The sequence below is a fragment of the Oenanthe melanoleuca genome, chromosome 14, assembly GCF_029582105.1.
Source record: "Oenanthe melanoleuca isolate GR-GAL-2019-014 chromosome 14, OMel1.0, whole genome shotgun sequence".
Taxonomy (NCBI): Eukaryota; Metazoa; Chordata; class Aves; order Passeriformes; family Muscicapidae; genus Oenanthe; species Oenanthe melanoleuca.
The window spans coordinates 8,771,715-8,789,270 of NC_079348.1; the positions used below are offsets into that span (position 1 = coordinate 8,771,715).

General features: G+C 60.8%; 2 protein-coding genes across 3 annotated transcripts; one reads left to right on the forward strand and one right to left on the reverse strand.

Annotated features, from left to right (window-relative positions):
- The first annotated feature begins 1,082 nt into the window (after positions 1–1,082).
- Positions 1,083–6,373, forward strand: PLK1 (polo like kinase 1). The gene is made up of 10 exons (XM_056503496.1): positions 1,083–1,621; positions 1,724–1,892; positions 1,970–2,114; positions 2,471–2,564; positions 3,077–3,296; positions 3,801–3,959; positions 4,042–4,119; positions 4,598–4,752; positions 5,163–5,345; positions 5,663–6,373. Exons 1-10 carry the CDS (start codon positions 1,247–1,249, stop codon positions 5,867–5,869), a joined length of 1,785 nt encoding a protein of 594 aa, XP_056359471.1. The 5' UTR covers positions 1,083–1,246; the 3' UTR covers positions 5,870–6,373.
- An 83-nt stretch (positions 6,374–6,456) lies between these two features.
- Positions 6,457–17,337, reverse strand: ERN2 (endoplasmic reticulum to nucleus signaling 2). 2 transcript variants are annotated; one of them, XM_056503495.1, is made up of 22 exons: positions 17,156–17,337; positions 14,945–15,062; positions 14,574–14,607; positions 13,968–14,040; positions 13,793–13,865; positions 13,570–13,692; positions 13,383–13,484; positions 12,912–13,173; positions 12,738–12,816; positions 12,502–12,652; positions 12,007–12,128; positions 11,683–11,859; positions 11,339–11,591; positions 11,002–11,092; positions 10,312–10,501; positions 10,014–10,113; positions 9,675–9,844; positions 8,859–9,006; positions 8,629–8,756; positions 8,313–8,436; positions 8,010–8,077; positions 6,457–7,931 (listed from the first exon to the last, which is right to left on the reverse strand). In XM_056503495.1, exons 1-22 carry the CDS (start codon positions 17,267–17,269, stop codon positions 7,740–7,742), a joined length of 2,892 nt encoding a protein of 963 aa, XP_056359470.1. In that variant the 5' UTR covers positions 17,270–17,337; the 3' UTR covers positions 6,457–7,739. The 2 variants fall into 2 exon arrangements, with proteins under 2 accessions (XP_056359470.1, XP_056359469.1); XM_056503494.1 differs by having other exon boundaries at positions 9,645–9,844.
- Positions 17,338–17,556: the final 219 nt, after the last annotated feature.

Sequence of the window (17,556 nt, forward strand, 5' to 3'; positions counted from 1 at the left end):
CACTGTCCACGCACTGGGCTCTCCAGGACACCCTGACCTGTGCCTGTGGATGAGGCTTGGCCAGGGGCATTGGACACGTAGGCTGGCTACTAACGTCTGTTCTTTGTTAGCCAGGGCTGAAAAAAACAGCTTCTACTGCTGGGGAAAGGAGGCCAAACCATGTTAATTTAATTCCCGTAGCGCATGGGACTGTGCGTGCCAGGACGCAGAGAGCAGGTGCCTGGTTCTGTGTGGTTTTGGGTTATTTTTCATTGGTGTTGGCGTTAAGGCATGGGAAACATCCCACGGTCACTTCTCTTGGCACGTGGGGACCAGGAGCCAGCGCTGGGAGTGCTGCAGAGCCCGGGGTTGGGGAGCCTGGGGCAGGGCGGGCAGTGGGGACCCTGTCTGTGGGCTGAGGGGGGACAGGGGGCAGTGGGGTCAGGGACAGACCCCCAGAACTTCCACCCTGTCACCCGAGGGGCAGCAGAGCTGGGGGGTGTCCACGTTATAAAAACCAGCCCAAAGCGCGGTTCTTGGGTCCCCGCGGGAACCCCGCCGGGAACCGGCAGGACATGGGAGCCGCGGGGAGCGCGCGGTGCCGCCGCAGTGCCTCTCCCGGGAGAATCCGCACCGGCTGCGGATCCCAGGGGACTGCCCCTGACGGAGCGCCGGGGTTCCCGCGCGCGGGGGTCCCGCAGGGAGCGCGCCTCGCGCGTGTCGGGGCCGGCGGGAGCGCGCGCGGCCGCAGCCAACCGCTGCCGGCGCATGCGCACAGCCCCGCGCACGGGGGCGTGTCCGAGCGCGACCGGCCCCGCCCCCGCCGGCGCGTGTCTCGCTCGACTCCCATGGTGCCCCGCGCTCCGCGTGGATTTTAAATCGTGCGGCCAATGGGGAGCGGCCGCGCGCGGTAACGGCCCCGGCGCCGCCTTTGAATCGCGGCCGGAACGACCGAGGCAGCCCAGCTCCGCCCGGGCCCGCCGCTCCCCGGCACAGCGACCCGGGACCCACCGCTCCTCCGGCACCGGCACTCGCCTCTCCTGCGGTGCAGCAACCCGGCACCCGCTGCTGCACCAGGACCGGTTCCCACCACTCCCCTGGCACCGCGACCTGCCGCCGCTTCGATACAGCAGCCCGGCACCCGCCGCTGCTTCAGTACGGGCACCGGTCCCCGCTACTCCCCCGGCACCGGGACCCGCTGCCTCTCCGGCTGCCGCCGCCCCCGCTGCACCGCCGGTCCCCCAGCGCAGCTCCGCGCGGATACACCATGAACGCGCCGGGCGGGAAGGCGGCGCGGCCGGCGGCGCTGGTGGAGCCGGCCCGGGCGGCGGCGGCAGCGGCGGGGAAGGAGGTGCCCAAGGTGCTCGTGGATCCCCGCACCCAGCGCAGCTTCGTGCGCGGGCGGTTCCTGGGTAAGGGCGGCTTCGCGCGGTGCTACGAGCTGGCCGAGGCCGAGAGCCGGGACGTGTTCGCGGGCAAGGTGGTGCCCAAGTCGCTGCTGGTGAAGCCGCACCAGAAAGAGAAGATGTCCATGGAGATCGCTATCCACCGCAGCCTCTCCCACCGCCACGTCGTCGGCTTCCAGGGCTTCTTCGAGGACGACGACTTTGTCTACGTGGTTCTGGAGCTCTGCCGCCGCAGGGTGAGGACTGGGGGGTGGGTGTCGGTGTTCCCCGGGTACTGACTGTCCCCTTCCCCGTGTCCTGCACCCCCCGCCCCGGTTCTGACCGAGTGTCGCCTACAGTCGCTGCTGGAGCTGCACAAGCGGCGGAAGGCGCTGAGCGAGCCCGAGGTGCGGTACTACCTGCGCCAGACCATCCTGGGCTGCCAGTACCTGCACAGCCACCGTGTCATCCACCGCGACCTTAAGCTGGGCAACCTCTTCCTCAGCGACGACATGGAGGTGAAGATCGGTAAGTGGCAGGGACCCCAGCCCGGGGACCAACTAGTCAGGGCATCTTGATCATATGCCATCTCCCTGTTCCTCTAGGTGACTTTGGCCTGGCCACCAAGGTAGAGTATGATGGGGAGCGCAAGAAGACCCTGTGTGGGACGCCCAACTACATCGCCCCAGAGGTGCTGGGCAAGAAGGGACACAGCTTCGAGGTGGATATCTGGTCTATTGGCTGCATCATGTGAGTCAAATTGCCTTTGAGAGGCTATGGGGATGGGCAATCCCTGTGGTTCTGGTCTCCCTCTGAGCTTCAGTGTGATCCAAAGCTTCAGGTCACTGTCCCCACAGTGCTGAATCCTGCTGCCAGGCAGCTCCTGGCCTTTCCTAACTGAAACACTCCTTGCAGGGTGCTAGATCCCAACTTCCCTTTCCAGGGGACAGGATCCTGGCACAGTATGTGTAGCTGTCAGTGTGTCTAATGTTAAGTGTGTTCCCTCTGCCAGGAAAGCCCCTGGGTATGCTTAGGACACAGTTGCTTCTATGCACAGTCTGAGTCTCTTATGCAAAACTGATACCCTTTCATCTGGGAATGCCCAGGTACACTCTTCTGGTGGGGAAACCGCCTTTTGAAACTTCTTGTCTGAAGGATACGTACATCCGGATCAAGAAGAACGAGTACACCATTCCCAAGGTATTCTGCTTCCCATGGAGCATCTGTGTGGCTCTCAGTGCTGCTTGGCCAGCCTCCTGCTGCAGCCTCTCTGTCTGGTGCTCCGTGGGCTCTCACATAGCAGGACTGGGGCTGTCAATGCAGGGTGGGGCTGGTTCAGGCTGGGGTGGCCTGAACATAGTGGGGGGCCAGCAGCTCCCTGCCCCTCGATCCGGCAAAAATCTGAGCACGTGTTGGCTCGTGGGGGTGAATGGACATGGGCAAGTCCATGAGGCCTGGGCGAGGTCCCCAGCTCATGCCACTGCTGATGTGTTGGTGTTGCTTGAGTCAGTTGGCTTCAGGCTTTAGGTGCCATTAGGAGCCAGTTCTCTGTGCTACCCAATTCTGCTTCCCTGGGCTTGTCCCCTGCTTGCCTGGTGCAGCACTGGAGCTCTGCTCCAAGTGGAGCTTCCCTGGGTTGTTAAACCCTCTGTTCATTTGTCACTAGTGTACATTTTCCCCTGACCCTTCTCCATTCTCCACCTGTCCCTCAGCACATCAACCCTGTAGCTGCAAGCCTCATCCAGAAGATGCTGAGGTCCGACCCTGCCACACGCCCGACCATTGATGAGCTGCTGAACGACGAGTTCTTCACCTCGGGGTACCTCCCCGGCCGCCTGCCCACCACCTGCCTCACCGTCGCTCCCCGCTTCTCCCTGGCCCCCAGCACCATGGAGCTCAATGGGCGCAAGCCGCTGACCGCCCTCAATAAAGGTAGGTGTGGGTGCTGGGTGAGGCTGGGCTGGAAAGAGCCTGCCTGGCCTCCAGCAGCATCCACAACCTTCCGTGATGTTCACATCATCTCCTGATCCTTATGGGAACTCATTTGTGGGTAAGGGGGCTCTTCTTGCTCTGCCCGGGATAAAGCTCTGTAATGGGCTTCACTTCAGCTCTGTAATGGGCTCAAACTGATGTCCGGGAAGTTCCACCAGAATGTGAGGAAGACATTGTGCAGTGCCTGAGCACTGAACAGATTACCTAGAGAGCGTGTGTGGAGTCTCCCTCACTGGAGATATTCCAGAATGCTCTGGACACATTCTGTGCCCTGTGCTCTGGAATTACCCTGCTGGAGCAGGGAAGTGAGACCACATGCCCCACCGTGGTTCCTTCCAACCTGCTCTGTTCTGTGTGTCAGGTGTTAACCTGGGGTAGGCTGTAAGTCTGGTGCCTTTGGAAACCTTTCCCTGATCACAGCTCCCACTCTTCTCTCTGGCCCAGGACTGGACAGCCCTGCACAGGAGCCCTTGCCGGACAAAGACGAAGCGGCGGGGCTGCGAGAGGTGGGAGATGCTGTCAGCTGCCACTTGGCTGACTTGCTGCAGCAGCTGACTACAGTCAATGCAGCCAAGCCCTCCGAGAGAGTAACAGTGAGGCAAGGTGAGCCTGGGGCAGCCCATGGGCCTTGAATGGTGCACAGGTTGTGGGAAATGTCTCCTTAAAAGCTGTTTTCTTCCTGCAGAAGAAGCTGAGGACCCAGCCTGCATTCCCATCTTCTGGGTTAGCAAATGGGTGGACTACTCAGATAAATATGGACTAGGTAAATACTACAGATGGCAAATGCTTCAGGCTTTCCTGGTGTCTGAGGGGGCTGGGAGAAGCCTGGATTGGGGCTTTTCCTAGGTCTTTTAATCACTGTATTCCAGTGTGAACTGTTATTCACAAGTCCAAGATCACTGCTGGGAATCTTACCAAATACCCTAGGAATCCAGAGCAGTGGTCACTGACCATCAGCCCTGGCCACTTTAAGGTGGCATGAGGTGACCAAGCTCTCCCCAGCCTGCACAGGGACCCACCATGGCTGCAGAGGCTGTTTCTGCAGCAGCTGATGCAATAAGGGAGATGACAAATCCAGAGGTGGAGAAGTGCCACCCAGACCTCCCCAAAGAGGAGACCTGGCAGGGACTCAGTGGGGTGACTGTTAGGGAATCCCTGGGTGACAAACCCATCTGCCTTGGTACTTCCCACTGCCAGGGGTCCCCTAAGATTGGAGGCCTCATGGGGTCCCTTCTGGGCAGGTTACCAGCTCTGTGACAACAGCGTTGGAGTTCTCTTCAATGACTCCACGCGTCTCATCATGTACAACGATGGGGACAACCTGCAGTACATTGAGCAGAACAACACCGAGTCCTACTTCACCGTGAGGTCCTACCCCTCTGCCCTCAACAAGAAGGTCAGTCCTGAAGACAGGAGCCCTGGCTGGGGGTGGTAAGACTCCTGCTAGCCTTAGGCTGTGATGGCAGGGTGGGTTCCAGGGAGAAACATTTATAATTTGAGGCCACTGGCATTCTGTAGGCTTCCCCTAGCTGGTGACACATGGTCTCAAGGACAGACACTAGGAGCCCTAAGTGCTATCTGAGGCTCATCTATGAGCAGTTTTACAGAAATTTAAGTGCTCACATGACTTGCACGTACCAAAGTGTTCAGCAAAGCGAGTCTGATGTGTTACAGAGTTAACTTTGAGGATTTCCACACCTCAACCTCTGAAAGACATAAGGAGAGTCTGGGACTGTGATGGCAGTCCCTGTGCTCCCCGCTGTGCCTGGGTCACCCTCAGGCCCTCATGGTCCATCCCTCGTGCAGATAACACTACTGAAGTACTTCCGGAACTACATGAGCGAGCACTTGCTGAAGGCAGGGGCGAACATCACACCGCGGGAAGGGGATGAGCTGGCCCGACTGCCCTACCTGTGCACCTGGTTCCGGACCCGCAGTGCCATCATCCTGCACCTCAGCAACGGCACAGTGCAGATCAACTTCTTCCAGGTGAGGCTTCTCACACTGCTGTGGCTCTGGCTGCACGTGGTGCTGCTTGGATGGTGGCAGCAGGGAATGACGTGAGCCAAGGCTTTGCCCAGGCAAAGCTCTGGGAGCTCTGTGCCGGTACCCGAGGCCCCCAGACTCCCCTCACTCATGAGGGGCTGTTCTCTGGAGCCAGCTGTTGTTGCCCTTTGCTGCACTCTGAAGGAATTCTACAAAGAGATCTTGTCACACACCCTGGGTGCTGCCCAGACAGCTCATCCAGAGGAAATGTTGCCCCAAGAAGTACAGTATTCAGTTCTCTGATGTGTTCTCTCCCCCAGGACCACACCAAGGTCATCCTGTGCCCTCTCATGGCTGCTGTCACATACATTGATGAGAAACGGGACTTCCGCACATACCGGCTGAGCCTGCTGGAGGAGCACGGCTGCTGCCGGGAGCTGGCCAGCCGCCTGCGCTACGCACGCACCATGGTGGAGAAGCTCCTCAGCTCCAAGTCCGGCTCGGGCCGCACGAAATCTTCCTCCTAGTCCTTGTTCTCCCTGGACTCAACATCTGTGCCAAACTGCCCAGCTGTGCAGGGACAGGGCTGGGAGCTTCCCTCCCGTGGCCCAGCTGGGCTCCCACTCCTGGGTCTGGGCTCATTGCCACAAGGAAGCCCCTGCTGCTGTGGGAATGGTGTTGTTCACTCTGACTGGTGCCCAAAGGTTTCTTGCTTCCCACTCCTAACAAAGTCTATTTTAAACCCCCTACCTAGTCTGTTTTTCTAATTTCCCAAAGCCAAAAGCCCAGCTCCAAGCCAGCCCTCTGGTTTGAGGTGCCTGGGCCTGCTCCTGAGAGAGCAGAGCTGTCACCTGAGGTGTGTGTACATGGCTGTGCCCATGCTCTGGGCTTCGTTTGCTCTGGCAGAAGCTCAGGTAAGGTATTGAACAAGCCCGGGGTGAGATTGAGTGATCAGCCTTTTAATACTGAAACTCCATGAAACCTCAACTTTTGTATATTCCATAACTTTAATAAAGATTGTCTTACACACCGTCCAGGCTCTTTCACTTCCCTTTGCCTTGCTGAGAGGGGGGAGCACCTCTCTGGCTTTGACTCTGAATGAGGCATCCTCTTATACTTACTGATGGCCCTGGGCTGGGCTTGGGCTTTGCCTCTTCCTTGGCTCCATGAGTAATTATGGGCTAAAGACCCAGCACAAATCCTCTCAGGCAGCAGTCTAGTAGGAGCCCAGTGGCCTGCCTGTGTTGTCCTCCTACCACTGCTCCCTGCCAGCAACTAGAGATGCTCTCAGGCTAGTTTGTTTTTAAGCAGGACAAGCTTTTTAGTTTTTATTTTTTAATTTTTATAACATTTTTTATAAATATATTCTGAAAAGAAACCTGGTACAAACCCTGTTACCTGTGTAACAAAATCCCCTACCCCACAAGAATCAGACTGTACAAAATTATTGCTGTTCCACAGAGGAACATTGCTGTGGGGCTATTCATGCCCGTGGGCTCAGCTGGTGCTGGAGGCCGGATCACAGGGCACACATGCCCATGGGGCTGCCATGAACCAGAGCACCCATGGGACACCAGCCCTGGGCAGTTAGGAGAAGCTGGGGGAGCTTTAAGGGAAGGATCCCAGGGGAAAGAATTCCCTCCCTGCCCAGAGACAATGTCCTGTACTGCTGTGCCACCTGCTCAGGGGCCCAGGCCTGGTACAGGACCTGATGGGAGAGGCCCTTGTGAGCCCAGCTGAGAGTCACAGCTTCACTGAGGAGGCTGTGCCCTCACAGCTCAGCTGCCATGGGCAGGTGCCAGCTCCAAGGTGGCTGCTGGGCCTGGCTTGGCTGAGCACAGCCCTGGCTGGGGCTGAGGGGGCAGCTCCAGAGCTGAGACTGGGGGCCAGGGCCTGGTCTCAGCTCAAGGAGCTTCATCCCCAGGCCCCTGGCACTGGAGAGAACTCAGGACAAAGCCTCCTGTCCCCAGCAAATGTCCCCCAGGATCGATGCCAGCCTGAGGGCATCACTGTGCCAGGGCCTTGCTGTGGCTGTCCCTGGCAAAACACATTTTCCTCTTTCTTCTCCAAGCACTGTGTCCACCTGAGATGGTGTCTTTTTCTGCCCAAACACTTCACACCCGAGTCTGACTGTGTTTGCAAAGGGGGTTGCCCTGAGTGCCCCTCAGGAAGGCCTGGGTGCCAGCACGGTGCTGCCCTGAGCCCACCTGTGCTCCTGGTGCCCACTTGGCCTGGCAGGACACTGGGACAGGGCCTGGGGCAGCCATGGTGCCTTCTGGGCAGGACACTGAGACAGTGCCTGGGGCAGCCATGGTGCCCTCCTGGCAGGACTCATGGAAGGACACTGAGACAGTGCCTGGGGCAGCCATGGTGCCCTCCTGGCAGGACCGTGGCTGCTCAGGCACCGTCGCCCCTCAGGCCCTGGCAGTAGTAGGAGTGGAAGATGCGCTCGTGGGCACACAGCCGCATGGCCCCGTGAGTGTGCAGCAGCAGCCGGGGGAAGCGGGAGGTGAAGTACTGCACAAAGCCCTCGGGGACAGAGCCCAGGGCCACCCGGACGTCGGCCGGCAGCTCGTGGTAGTGGTGCTTCTGCAGGAGAGAGGGTGAGGTGAGACAGGATGGGGACAGTGGAGGTGGCAGGGCCACGGGACAGCTGGGTGGCCATACCTTGTTCCTCATGGCCCGCAGCAGGTCACGCACTGACCCTCCCTTGTAGGTGCGGAACTTCCTCAGGTCTGGGGATAGCAGGAGAGACACAGAGTGAGGAGGGACACAGCCGGGCCAAGGGGCAAGCCCCAGCCCTGCTCCACTGTGGCCTCTCAAGGAAGGGCTGCCACCTTTACCTGCCCAGCTTTTCAGCTCCCAGGCACAAGCAGGTGCCTGCTAACCAGTAAAAGCAGCAGCCCTTGGAGCCCCAGTCCCCACCTGCTTCACTGGACCCAGTGACGAGCCTGGCCCCTCCATGCTCACCCATCTGCAGTGGGAGGGAGATGTGCATCCTCCAGTTGGTCCTCACCACTGCCCGTCCCCCCGATTCCAGGGCTGAGACAATGGGCCCCTCGGCTGGCTCCTTCTCCACACGGTCACTGACGTCCTGTGTGCCCAAGAGCAGGGACAGGGTGGGTATGGCACTGTCCTTGCTCTGCACAAGGTGGGAGAGACCCAGGGACCCCTCACCCCTCCTAAGAGCACCCCACAATGAGCATGTTGACCTAAACGCAGCAGTTCCCAACACATTTTCCAGTACACACCTGTGTTCACTGCCCGTGGGACAGCACAGGCTCACCTGGAAGAACTGCAGCTGCTTCTCCTGACTCCAGAAAAAGGGATGCACAAGGACCACAGGGGCCGAGGGCCGGCGCTGGGGCTCAGAGCTGATCATGGCCACAATCAACTCCCTTGCAACAAGTTTGTCTGGGGGTGAAACAGCAGAGAATTCACCCCTGTGCCAGGACCGAGAGCTGTCCCTCAGCCTGCAGCCCCTCTGCAGTGTCCTGCCCCTGGGAGGGGTCTCACCATGAGCCTCCTCCTGCAGGCAGCTCAGCTGGAAGGAGCCCGCCAGGATGTTGGCCTGGCGCCGCAGACTGTCCCCAAAGGGGTGCTGTCCCCCCGACACCACGTAGTAGAAGATGCACCCGGCTGAGAAGATGTCCACAGCACTGGTCTGCAAAACACAGGGGCATGTGGGACCCTCAGGCAGAGGGAAAGGAAGCCTTTTCTATCCTTTTATGTGGACAATTTGTCGTCGGCTGCAGAGCTGCTGGAAAATGCATCACAGGGGGCTCCTGCTCTGCTACCTGCAGTCAGGGAGCCCACCACCCCAAGTCCCTAACAGAGAAGGGGAATCCAGAGGCACAGGAATTCCAGAGTTCAGGACTCCACAGCCCAGCGGATATGCAGGGGCTGCTGCAGTCCCACCAGCAGGCAGACACCAGCATGAGCCCCAGCACTGCCCTGCCCAGGATCAGTACAGCAGCTGTTTGCAGTGGGAATGAGACTCCCAATTCTGAAGAGAGAAGTGTGACCTTGGCAGCAACCCACAGCTGCTCCAGTTTCCCCACCCCAAATTTCTGATGACTGGAGCCTAATGAGACATCTGTGCTGAACACAGCTGGGCACTGTCCCCCAAGGGCAGGGCCATGGGGACAGCCCTGTCCCTGTGTCTGGGCTGGCTCCGGCTCGTGGAGCTCTCATCTTAACTGTGCACCCAAGCAGTGTGACCTGAGGCCACTGCCAGCAAGGGAGACAGCGCCACAATGGGCCCAAGGAGCACCCAGGGCAGGGTGGCCACGGCTCACTGACAGGGTTCTCCTTCGGGGCCTCCTGCAGCACCTCGGGCGCGATCCAGCCCTCAGTGCCGGGGATCCCGGAGCGGAGGCTGAAGCTCTGTCGTCCCCCCTGAAGCTTCTTGCAGAGGCCGAAGTCGGAGATGACAGCGCGGATCTGCCCGTGGCGGTTTGGGACAGAGATGAGGATGTTACAGGGCTTCAGGTCACGGTGCACTGAAAGTGAGAGTGTGTGGTGTCAGCTGGCAGGGCTGGAGCCAACAGGGCTCTGCCACAGCCCCACGGGCTGCTGACCCCCACAGCTACTGCCCAAACCCCAGCAGGCGCTGCCCAAATCCCACAGTATCCCCTGAGGAGAGGCTGCAGAGGGACTGCTGGCCCTCACCGATGCTGAGGGAGTGCAGGTGGGCCAGCCCAGACATGGTCTGACGCAGCACGGACACCGGGTCCAGGCCTCGGCGGTCAAAGCTGGGGCTCTCCACGTACTGGAACCACACAGAAGGAGAGGAACTAAGCCTGATTTACTGGCAAAGCTGCCTGGAGAAACACCGCACCCCAGTGTGATGGCAGGTGATGGAGACAAGCCCTACAGGGGCTGTTTGTGCCCAGGGCTGGTGCTTCCAGGGCTGGTGCTCCCAGGGCTCAGAGTGGGCGCAGCAGCAGCAGCCCCGTGCCCAGCTCACCTCCTGCAGGGTGGCAGAGCACAGCTCGATGGCGATGTAGTGGAACTGCCGGTCCCTCTCGGTGCAGAAGTAGCGCACGACGTGGGGGTGCTCGTCTGACTCGCGGAGCAGCTGCACCTCGCGGTCCAGCAGGTGCACGCACTGAGGCAGGAGACGCTTCACGGCCACGTTCCTGCCCTCAAACTGCCCCCTGTGCAGAGTCCCTGTGTGTCTGTGTGTGGCACAGACCACTGGCCCAGCCACGCTCCGGCCACTGCTGGGGCTCACCCACCCTGATCACTCTGCTGTGACCCCCAGAGCCTTGTCACATCACCGAAAGGAAGAGATCTTCCCCAGTGTAAGCTGGGAACTGGAGGGTCTCAATTGGGTAAGAAAATGACATCCTTCACTTTTTACTGAGTTCAGTGCAGGAAAAGGGGCTCAGCCAGAGCCTAGAAACTGTGTGAGGGGCCAGAGCAGGTGCAGGCAGGCAGGGAGGGGGTGCATAGGGGACCTGCCCTGTGTTCTCCGTGCCTGATAAATGAGGGCCACGAACCCAGCTCCAGGATGGGTGGGATGAGGACCAGAAGAAGGTGAAGGTGGTGAATTGTTCTCAGAAGTCCCTGAACCAGTGGCCATCTCTGCCTTGTCTCCTTGTGGCTCCCAGGGAGAATGGGAGAGGAGTGGGGGCAGGCATCCAGTGTCACCCACCTGAAGACAAAGGTTCCTCCAGCTCCATGGCCCAGCACATCTTTGGGGTTAAAAGAAACTTTCCCAACTACAACCAGGTCTGGTTCTGCATCTGCAAGGGAGAGAAGACAGCCCTCTTCCAGCCTCCAAGCATTAGTTCTATATGGAGGACACCTGTTTCTCTATTCATCTGGCCATTTACTCTTATGCAGCCCATGCTTATCCAGCAGCAGGTCTGGCACCTCCTCCCATCCCAGGTGGCTGCAGCCCTCTCATCTACAGGCATCCCTGCACCTGCTCTGGGTGCTGGCACACTGGACAGAAGCCCCCAGAGTCTGCCCATGCCCCCTGCACCCACCTCCAGCAGCCACTGAGACAGCTGGCTCCGGGCTGAGTATCCCGTTAGCCGGGTCCTTCAGGCAGGCTGAGGGGCTGGAGCTCTGTGAGAGCTCTGCTGCACTTCCCTGGCTCAGCTCCAGTTCCCTGGGCTCCTCAGGGACGCCCTCCCTGGAGACTCGGCGCTGGCTCAGCATCTCCTGCTGCTGCTGCTGCAGGAGATGTATCTGCTCCTCCAGCTGCTGCTGCTGTGCTGCATGCTGCCGCTGCAGTTTCTGGAACACAAACCATGTGAATACAGTGTGGCCTGGAGCCACGCTGGGACATTGGCTCTGCTGTCCCTCTCCCTCCACCAGCAGCACTCACCATGAGCAGAAGCACCAGAATTCCCCCACCCAGCAGAGTCGTGCCAATGCCAGCCATCACCAGGTCCCAGGTGCCAGAGTCAGGATACACCTCCAGCTGCTCCCCCGGCGTGGGGTCTGGGTGGAGCTGCCTCTCACTGGGGACAGCTGGCTCCTCCAGGCTGCTCGGGGCCAGGAACTACAACACATACCCAGGGATGGGTGACACAAGAGGCACAGACCACAGGGCACTTGGGTTCCTGTCCTAGCCCATGCTGGGAACCCAGTGCTCACCCACTCCAAGCAGCACAGCCCCTTCAGTGACCCAGCAACCCTCACCACTCACACCATCGAACACAGTCCTGCTGGGAGGAGCCCTGGGGATGATGGTTTCTGTGGTTTTCCTCAGGTTCTCTGGGAAGGCTCGCAGCATCGTGGTGTGGACCACAGGAGGCAGCTCATGGTGCCCTATAGCAGGAGGGGAACAGAGACAACCCTCAGTCCACCTCTTGGTTTCAGCATCCATCCCTTGCCAGCAGCCCTGGCTCTCCTGGAGTAGGGGGGCTGCTTCTCATGGGATTCCAGCATGGGTGACTCTGAGCCTTGCTTTAAAGGGTCCCTGCCCTCCCCCACATAGGATACCCAGCAGTCACTCCTGGGGAGGGAACAAGGATGAGCTGAAATGAGACCCAAGCCAGGGTTACCACAGCCTGAGATGACCCAGCTGGGCACAGCAGGTTGGGCTATTGCCCCTAAAGCACAGCAGCAGCTCGGGTTGCTCCCTGCCAGGCACTGGGAGCCAGGACATGGGGCTGGGTCTGTGCCCACCATGGGTCCGCACCTATGAGGAGCCACTGGTTGTGAAGTGAGGTGATGCTGCCCTGCGGGTACTTGACGTTGGTGCTGGGCGTGATCTCGCACTCCCCGGACTCCCTCATAGTCACATCGTCTGTGGTGGGGCCGTCGATCCTGGCCAGCGTGATGCCCTGGGGCTGGGGACGCGGCAGCTCGTGGGGCACCACACGGCCAGAGGTGCCCGTGGTGGCTCAGGCCTGGCAGGGCAGTGGGGACACTCACCACCAGTGCCACGCTGCCGTGCACCAGGGAGGTCACGGCGTAGAAACTGGCCGCGTGCTTTCCCACGTAGAGCGCTGGCCTGCAGGGCAAGGACAAGCATCACCTTCCATCCATCACTGACCGGGCTGGCCGAGCACAGATGCCACTGGCTGCCACTGCTCAGGAACCACATACAGCAGCTGGGTCTTGGTGGCAGCGAAGTCCTTGACGGACTGGTAGCTCCACTTGAGGACATGGATGTCCTGTGACTGGAAGGTCAAATAGCGCAGGGTCTCCATGGCCAGGTTGAGGTGGGGGAGGCGGCGCAGGCTGTCCTGGTGCCACAAGTAGATGCCGACCACAGGTGAGCCGTAGTTCTGTGCCCACAGGACCTCCCCGCTCTCTTTGTCCAGGGTCACCACCAGCCCGTCCCCGCTTGAGGCCAAGTGGGCCATTTCTGGTGAGAGCAAGAGGGATGAGGGATGCAGCAGTTGGGCTGCGTCTCCTCTGGTCACCCCCAGTTCTGCCACTGGCCATTGGCTGCTGCCTGTTCTCCCCAGCAAGGGGCACAGGTGGCACCTGCTGGCCCTGGCACTGTCACCCCAGAGTCCTGCTGGGAGTAGGCACTGGGGAGCTGGGTGCCATGGCTGCTTCAGTTCCACTCACTGTAGTGGTAGGACTCCTCGCAGAGCGGGGCTGAGTACTCGGAGAAGGTGGCATTCCAGCGCAGCTCCCGTGACTTGGTGTCATACATGGTGATGATGTACTCTGGGGACAGGAACAGGGCACGAGGTCACCTCCAGCGCCCCATTCCTGGCACCAGGTGGTCGATGAGGGCACAGGACTGGCTTACGGGTCCGTCCGATGTAGAGCAAGGGGCTGGATGGGCACAGACCATCCCAGGTCTCTGTGGAGAGGGTGGTCTGCTTCTCCCCAGACTTGGGGTCCACAATGAACCAGGTGTCCTGCTTCTTCCCTTTGAAGGAAAATGCCTTCTGAGCTCCTGCCTGTCACCCTCCATGCCCCCGGGAGCCCCCGGTCAGCACCATCCCCTGCACGGCCCAGCCCCTCCGTACCAGTGTAGAGCACTCCATCCGAGCTACGGCACGGCGACGACTGCACCAGCTCTGGGATGGTGAACGGCAGCTTCTGCAACACAGGGGGTGTGCAGGTGCAGGGCCAGAGTCACCTCCCCAGCCCAGGGCACCCCAGGGGCTCACAGGGTGCCCACAGCCCCACAGCCCTACTGACCATCAAACCTTCTTTGTTCTTTCCTCCCAGGATATATAGGCTGCCATCATTGGGGTCTGGAAGGAATGCTGGCCTGGGAAGGAGGGAAGAAGGATAAAACCTTCCAGTTTAAGGAGCTAACCCCTGCCCTGGGCACCTCCGAGGACACAGAGTGGCCACATTGCAGAATCCCCTTTAGCAGTTTGCTCAGGGTGAGTCTCTGCAGGGCTTGACCTTTCCTGGACACTTGCAGCACTGGATTTGGCAGGAGATAAATCCCACTCTGGTCAGTCCTGGGACTCTCCACCATCCAGTGCCCACCCTCCAGGCTGCTGGATACACTGCCTGTCTCAAGAAGCTGTTCTGCCTGCCCCTGAGCTTTCAGGGGGATTTCCCTCAATTTCTCTCCATGCTGGTGTATGAAGTGGAGCTGAGAGCTCCTTGACTCTGCAGCTGGAGCCAGCTCCTCCTCATCACCACGTGCCACATGCCAGTGTCAGGGTCAGGGTAAGGTGATGCCATGGCATGGGCATTTCATTTCTCTGTGGTTGCCCTTCCCTGCTGTTGCTCCATCAGCTTTCAGGGAGCCTCCCACACTGCCCAGCTGCCTGTAGGGATGACACTCACTCTGCCACATACACCGGCACTTGCAGAATGGGATCTGAAACAGAGAGTGAGAGGCCATGTCAGCAGTGCTGCTGTGAGTGGGACAGCACACCACCACTGTTTTCATTAGCGTGGCACTGTCAGCCAGCCCAGCCATGCAGCCTGTTTGCCTTTCAGGGCCAAGAGACACCAACAGCAGATGCTGATCCGTGCTGGGCTGTGCCTGGGGTTGGAGCTGGGGCTGGGGCTGGCAGTGCACCCCAGGGCTGGAGGCACTGGCAGCCCAGAGCCCATCAAGCAAGAGCCAGGCCAGGGGAGCACTCCCAAACCCCACACATGCTCCAGGAGCCAGGCTGCAAGCAAATACAAAAACATGCACAGTCACCACTCACCGTCCTTCAGGGTCCACTTGATGTCCCCTGTGCTCTTGCTGACGGCGTGGAGGTTCCCATCCAGAGTGGAGATGAAGAGCAGCGTTTCTGGGACAGTCACAGCACTGCCTTTGAGGCTCTAGGACACACACACCATCCTCAAGAGCTCAGCCAGACTTGGAAACAATCCCCCATCCCGGGTGCTCTGTGCAGCTCAGCTCCTGGGGCAGCCGCACCTTCAGTGACCAGCACCACCTGCACCCACGGCCCCTGGCTCCTGCAGCACTGCTCACATCCCACCAGAGCCATCCTGGGGCTGGAGCAGCCTTCCTTCTCCCTCCTCTCCCTGGAGCAAGTTTTCCCACAGGTGGCTGAACTGCAGTGTGGCTACTCCCAGTCACAACCCTGGGTGCTTTTCTAAAGGTGACAAGAGCAGCCACACCATCGGCTCCTTCCAGAAACAAACAAGTCTGGTGACTTTTCATGCCAGAGAAGTGATGATTGCCCAGGCCTTCAGAGCTGCAGGTTTCAGCTACCTGACATTGAGGAAGTAATTGCAAATTCACCTGGGAAGAGGAGCTGCTGCTTCCACGTATGGCGTCTGCATAGCGAGTGCCAGCTCAGCCAGCACCACATATGCCAGGCTCACCCTGTCAGCAAACAGGGATGGGCAAACAGCACGGGACCCACATGGCTCTGGCAGTCCCTGATGCCAGGGATTTGGCAGCAGCACCCAAGCTCCTGGCTGGCTGCAGGTTAGCATGAGAGGCCCAAGGATACCCCTGGAGCCCAGCCCCTCAGTGGTCCCCTCCCTGCTCTGGGAGCCTGAGCTGTCCTGGGGGGCCTGTGCCCAGCCAGTACCTACACATGAGTCTGACACCATTTGCAGAGCAAAACCTGGCAGTACAAAACTGGCTGTGGCACAGCAGGGCCAGGAGATTCCTTCAGCTGCAACAAAGCACAGGAGCGCACAGGACCTCCCTCACAATGCACCTCACACCAACCTCCACGCCTCCAGCCCAGTTCTTTTATTTGCACTTCTTCTTGCTTAATTTTCAGGTGAGGTCAGAGTGAGTTTCCCTGCTCTGGCTTTGCCCAGAGGACATGGTGGGGCAGGCAGGGAAGGGGGCTGCTCCCCACTCTGGCCCCTCCAGCCCCTTTGGCAATGCAGGGACTGCTGCTGGCTGGGGACATGCCAGGGTGACAGTCATGGGGCTCAGGCAGTGTGGCCACCTGCCCGGGGGAAACTGAGACTGCCGAGCCCCCCCAGCTGTCAGGGCTCTCCAGTTCCTGATGCTCTGGGGTTTTTCCATCCCTTCTGCAAGTGTTTTGGTGCCAGGGCACTCGGGCAAAGGCCAAGCTGCCTGACCTGCTCCCCATAAACAACCACGGGCAGAACTGGGGTCACTGGATCCTGGGAGCTGCCACACTCCCCTGGTGCCATCCCCAGCTGCCCCAGCCCAGCAGCGTGGCTGTTCCCATGGGCTGCACCCATGAGCTGTGCTTTCCCGAGCTCCCCCCGCAGCACTCTGGACTCTGCAGCGATGCCGAGCTCAGCCCGCGCTCGGGACACACGCGCTCCCGCAACGATGGATAGAGAGGGACGGCCAGGCACAGACAGGAGCTCGGTGCCAGCATCCGCTGCTTCCTTCACTGCAGCAGCTCCATCCGTGTAATCCAAAGCCACCCTGGCACGCTGCCTATCCACTTGAACCGCCACCAGCTGCAGGAGCTGGATCCGGCTCCCAAGGCACCACCCTGACCGCAGCAGCTCCGCGGGCAGGACCGGGCAGGAGGGGGCCGAGGGCACCCGGCAAGGGGGCTCCGCTCCCGGCCACAGCCGAGATGAGGATGGAGAACAATCCCCGCTCCGGGCGCCGCGGGGCCGGCGCTCCATGGCACAGCGGCCATCGCCACCCACGCCCGGCCATGGGACCCCCGGCAGCAGCACGGCCCCACACCCACGGACCTTTATGGGTGACCCTGGGCATGCACCCACCGGCCCGAGGGGCGGGACGCTCCCTGTGCCTGTACCTGTTCCTGTCCCGGTCCGTGTCCCTGTCGCACCTGCCCCGAGCGCGGGCAGGTCACAGGACCCCGCAGGAACCGGGGCGCAGTGAGCACAGGCTCACATCGGGAACGGCGCGGGCACCGCGCTGACTCCCCCTGCGCTGTCCCCTGCACTGTCCCCTCCCGGGCACTGTCCCACCCCCACTCCCAGTGGGGCCGTACCTGTACCGGGACCGGGGGGAGCAGCAGCAGCAGGAGCAGCGGCAGCAGTGGCGGCAGGAGCCCCCGGGCCGTTCCCCGGAGCCGCCGCGGGCTCGGCTCGGCGGGGCCGCCCATGTCCTGGCCAGGCCAGGCCGGGCCGGGCCGCGCTCCGCCGTGAGTCAGCGGGGCCGGGGCGGGTCCCGGACGCGGCTTCCGCCCCCCCGCGCTCCGCACACGCACCCCGACCCCGCGGCCCCTCGGGCTCCCCGCCCCGCTCCCCGCCGGTTCCCGGGGGTTGGCACCGCCGGAGGAGCCGCCCCCGGGCCGGCGCACAGCCCGGCATCCCCCCGGCCGCGGGCACCGAGCCTGGCTGCTCCTCTCGCTTGTAACACGGGTGAAGCGCTCCCGGCTCCTGCCCGGCC

Bases quoted from the DNA above. Each gene is read 5' to 3' on its own strand.
- PLK1 (XM_056503496.1), top strand. From the start codon at position 1,247: ATGAACGCGCCGGGCGGGAAGGCGGCGCGGCCGGCGGCGCTGGTGGAG. The intron at 1,622-1,723 runs GTGAGGACTGGG...TGTCGCCTACAG, and splicing joins TGGAGCTCTGCCGCCGCAGG to TCGCTGCTGGAGCTGCACAA. The intron at 4,120-4,597 runs GTAAATACTACA...CCTTCTGGGCAG, and splicing joins CTCAGATAAATATGGACTAG to GTTACCAGCTCTGTGACAAC.
- ERN2 (XM_056503494.1), bottom strand. From the start codon at position 17,269: ATGGGCGGCCCCGCCGAGCCGAGCCCGCGGCGGCTCCGGGGAACGGCC. The intron at 12,653-12,737 runs GTGAGTGTCCCC...CCGCGTCCCCAG, and splicing joins ACGGCAGCGTGGCACTGGTG to CCCCAGGGCATCACGCTGGC. The intron at 11,592-11,682 runs GTGAGTGCTGCT...TTTGTGTTCCAG, and splicing joins TTCTGGTGCTTCTGCTCATG to AAACTGCAGCGGCAGCATGC.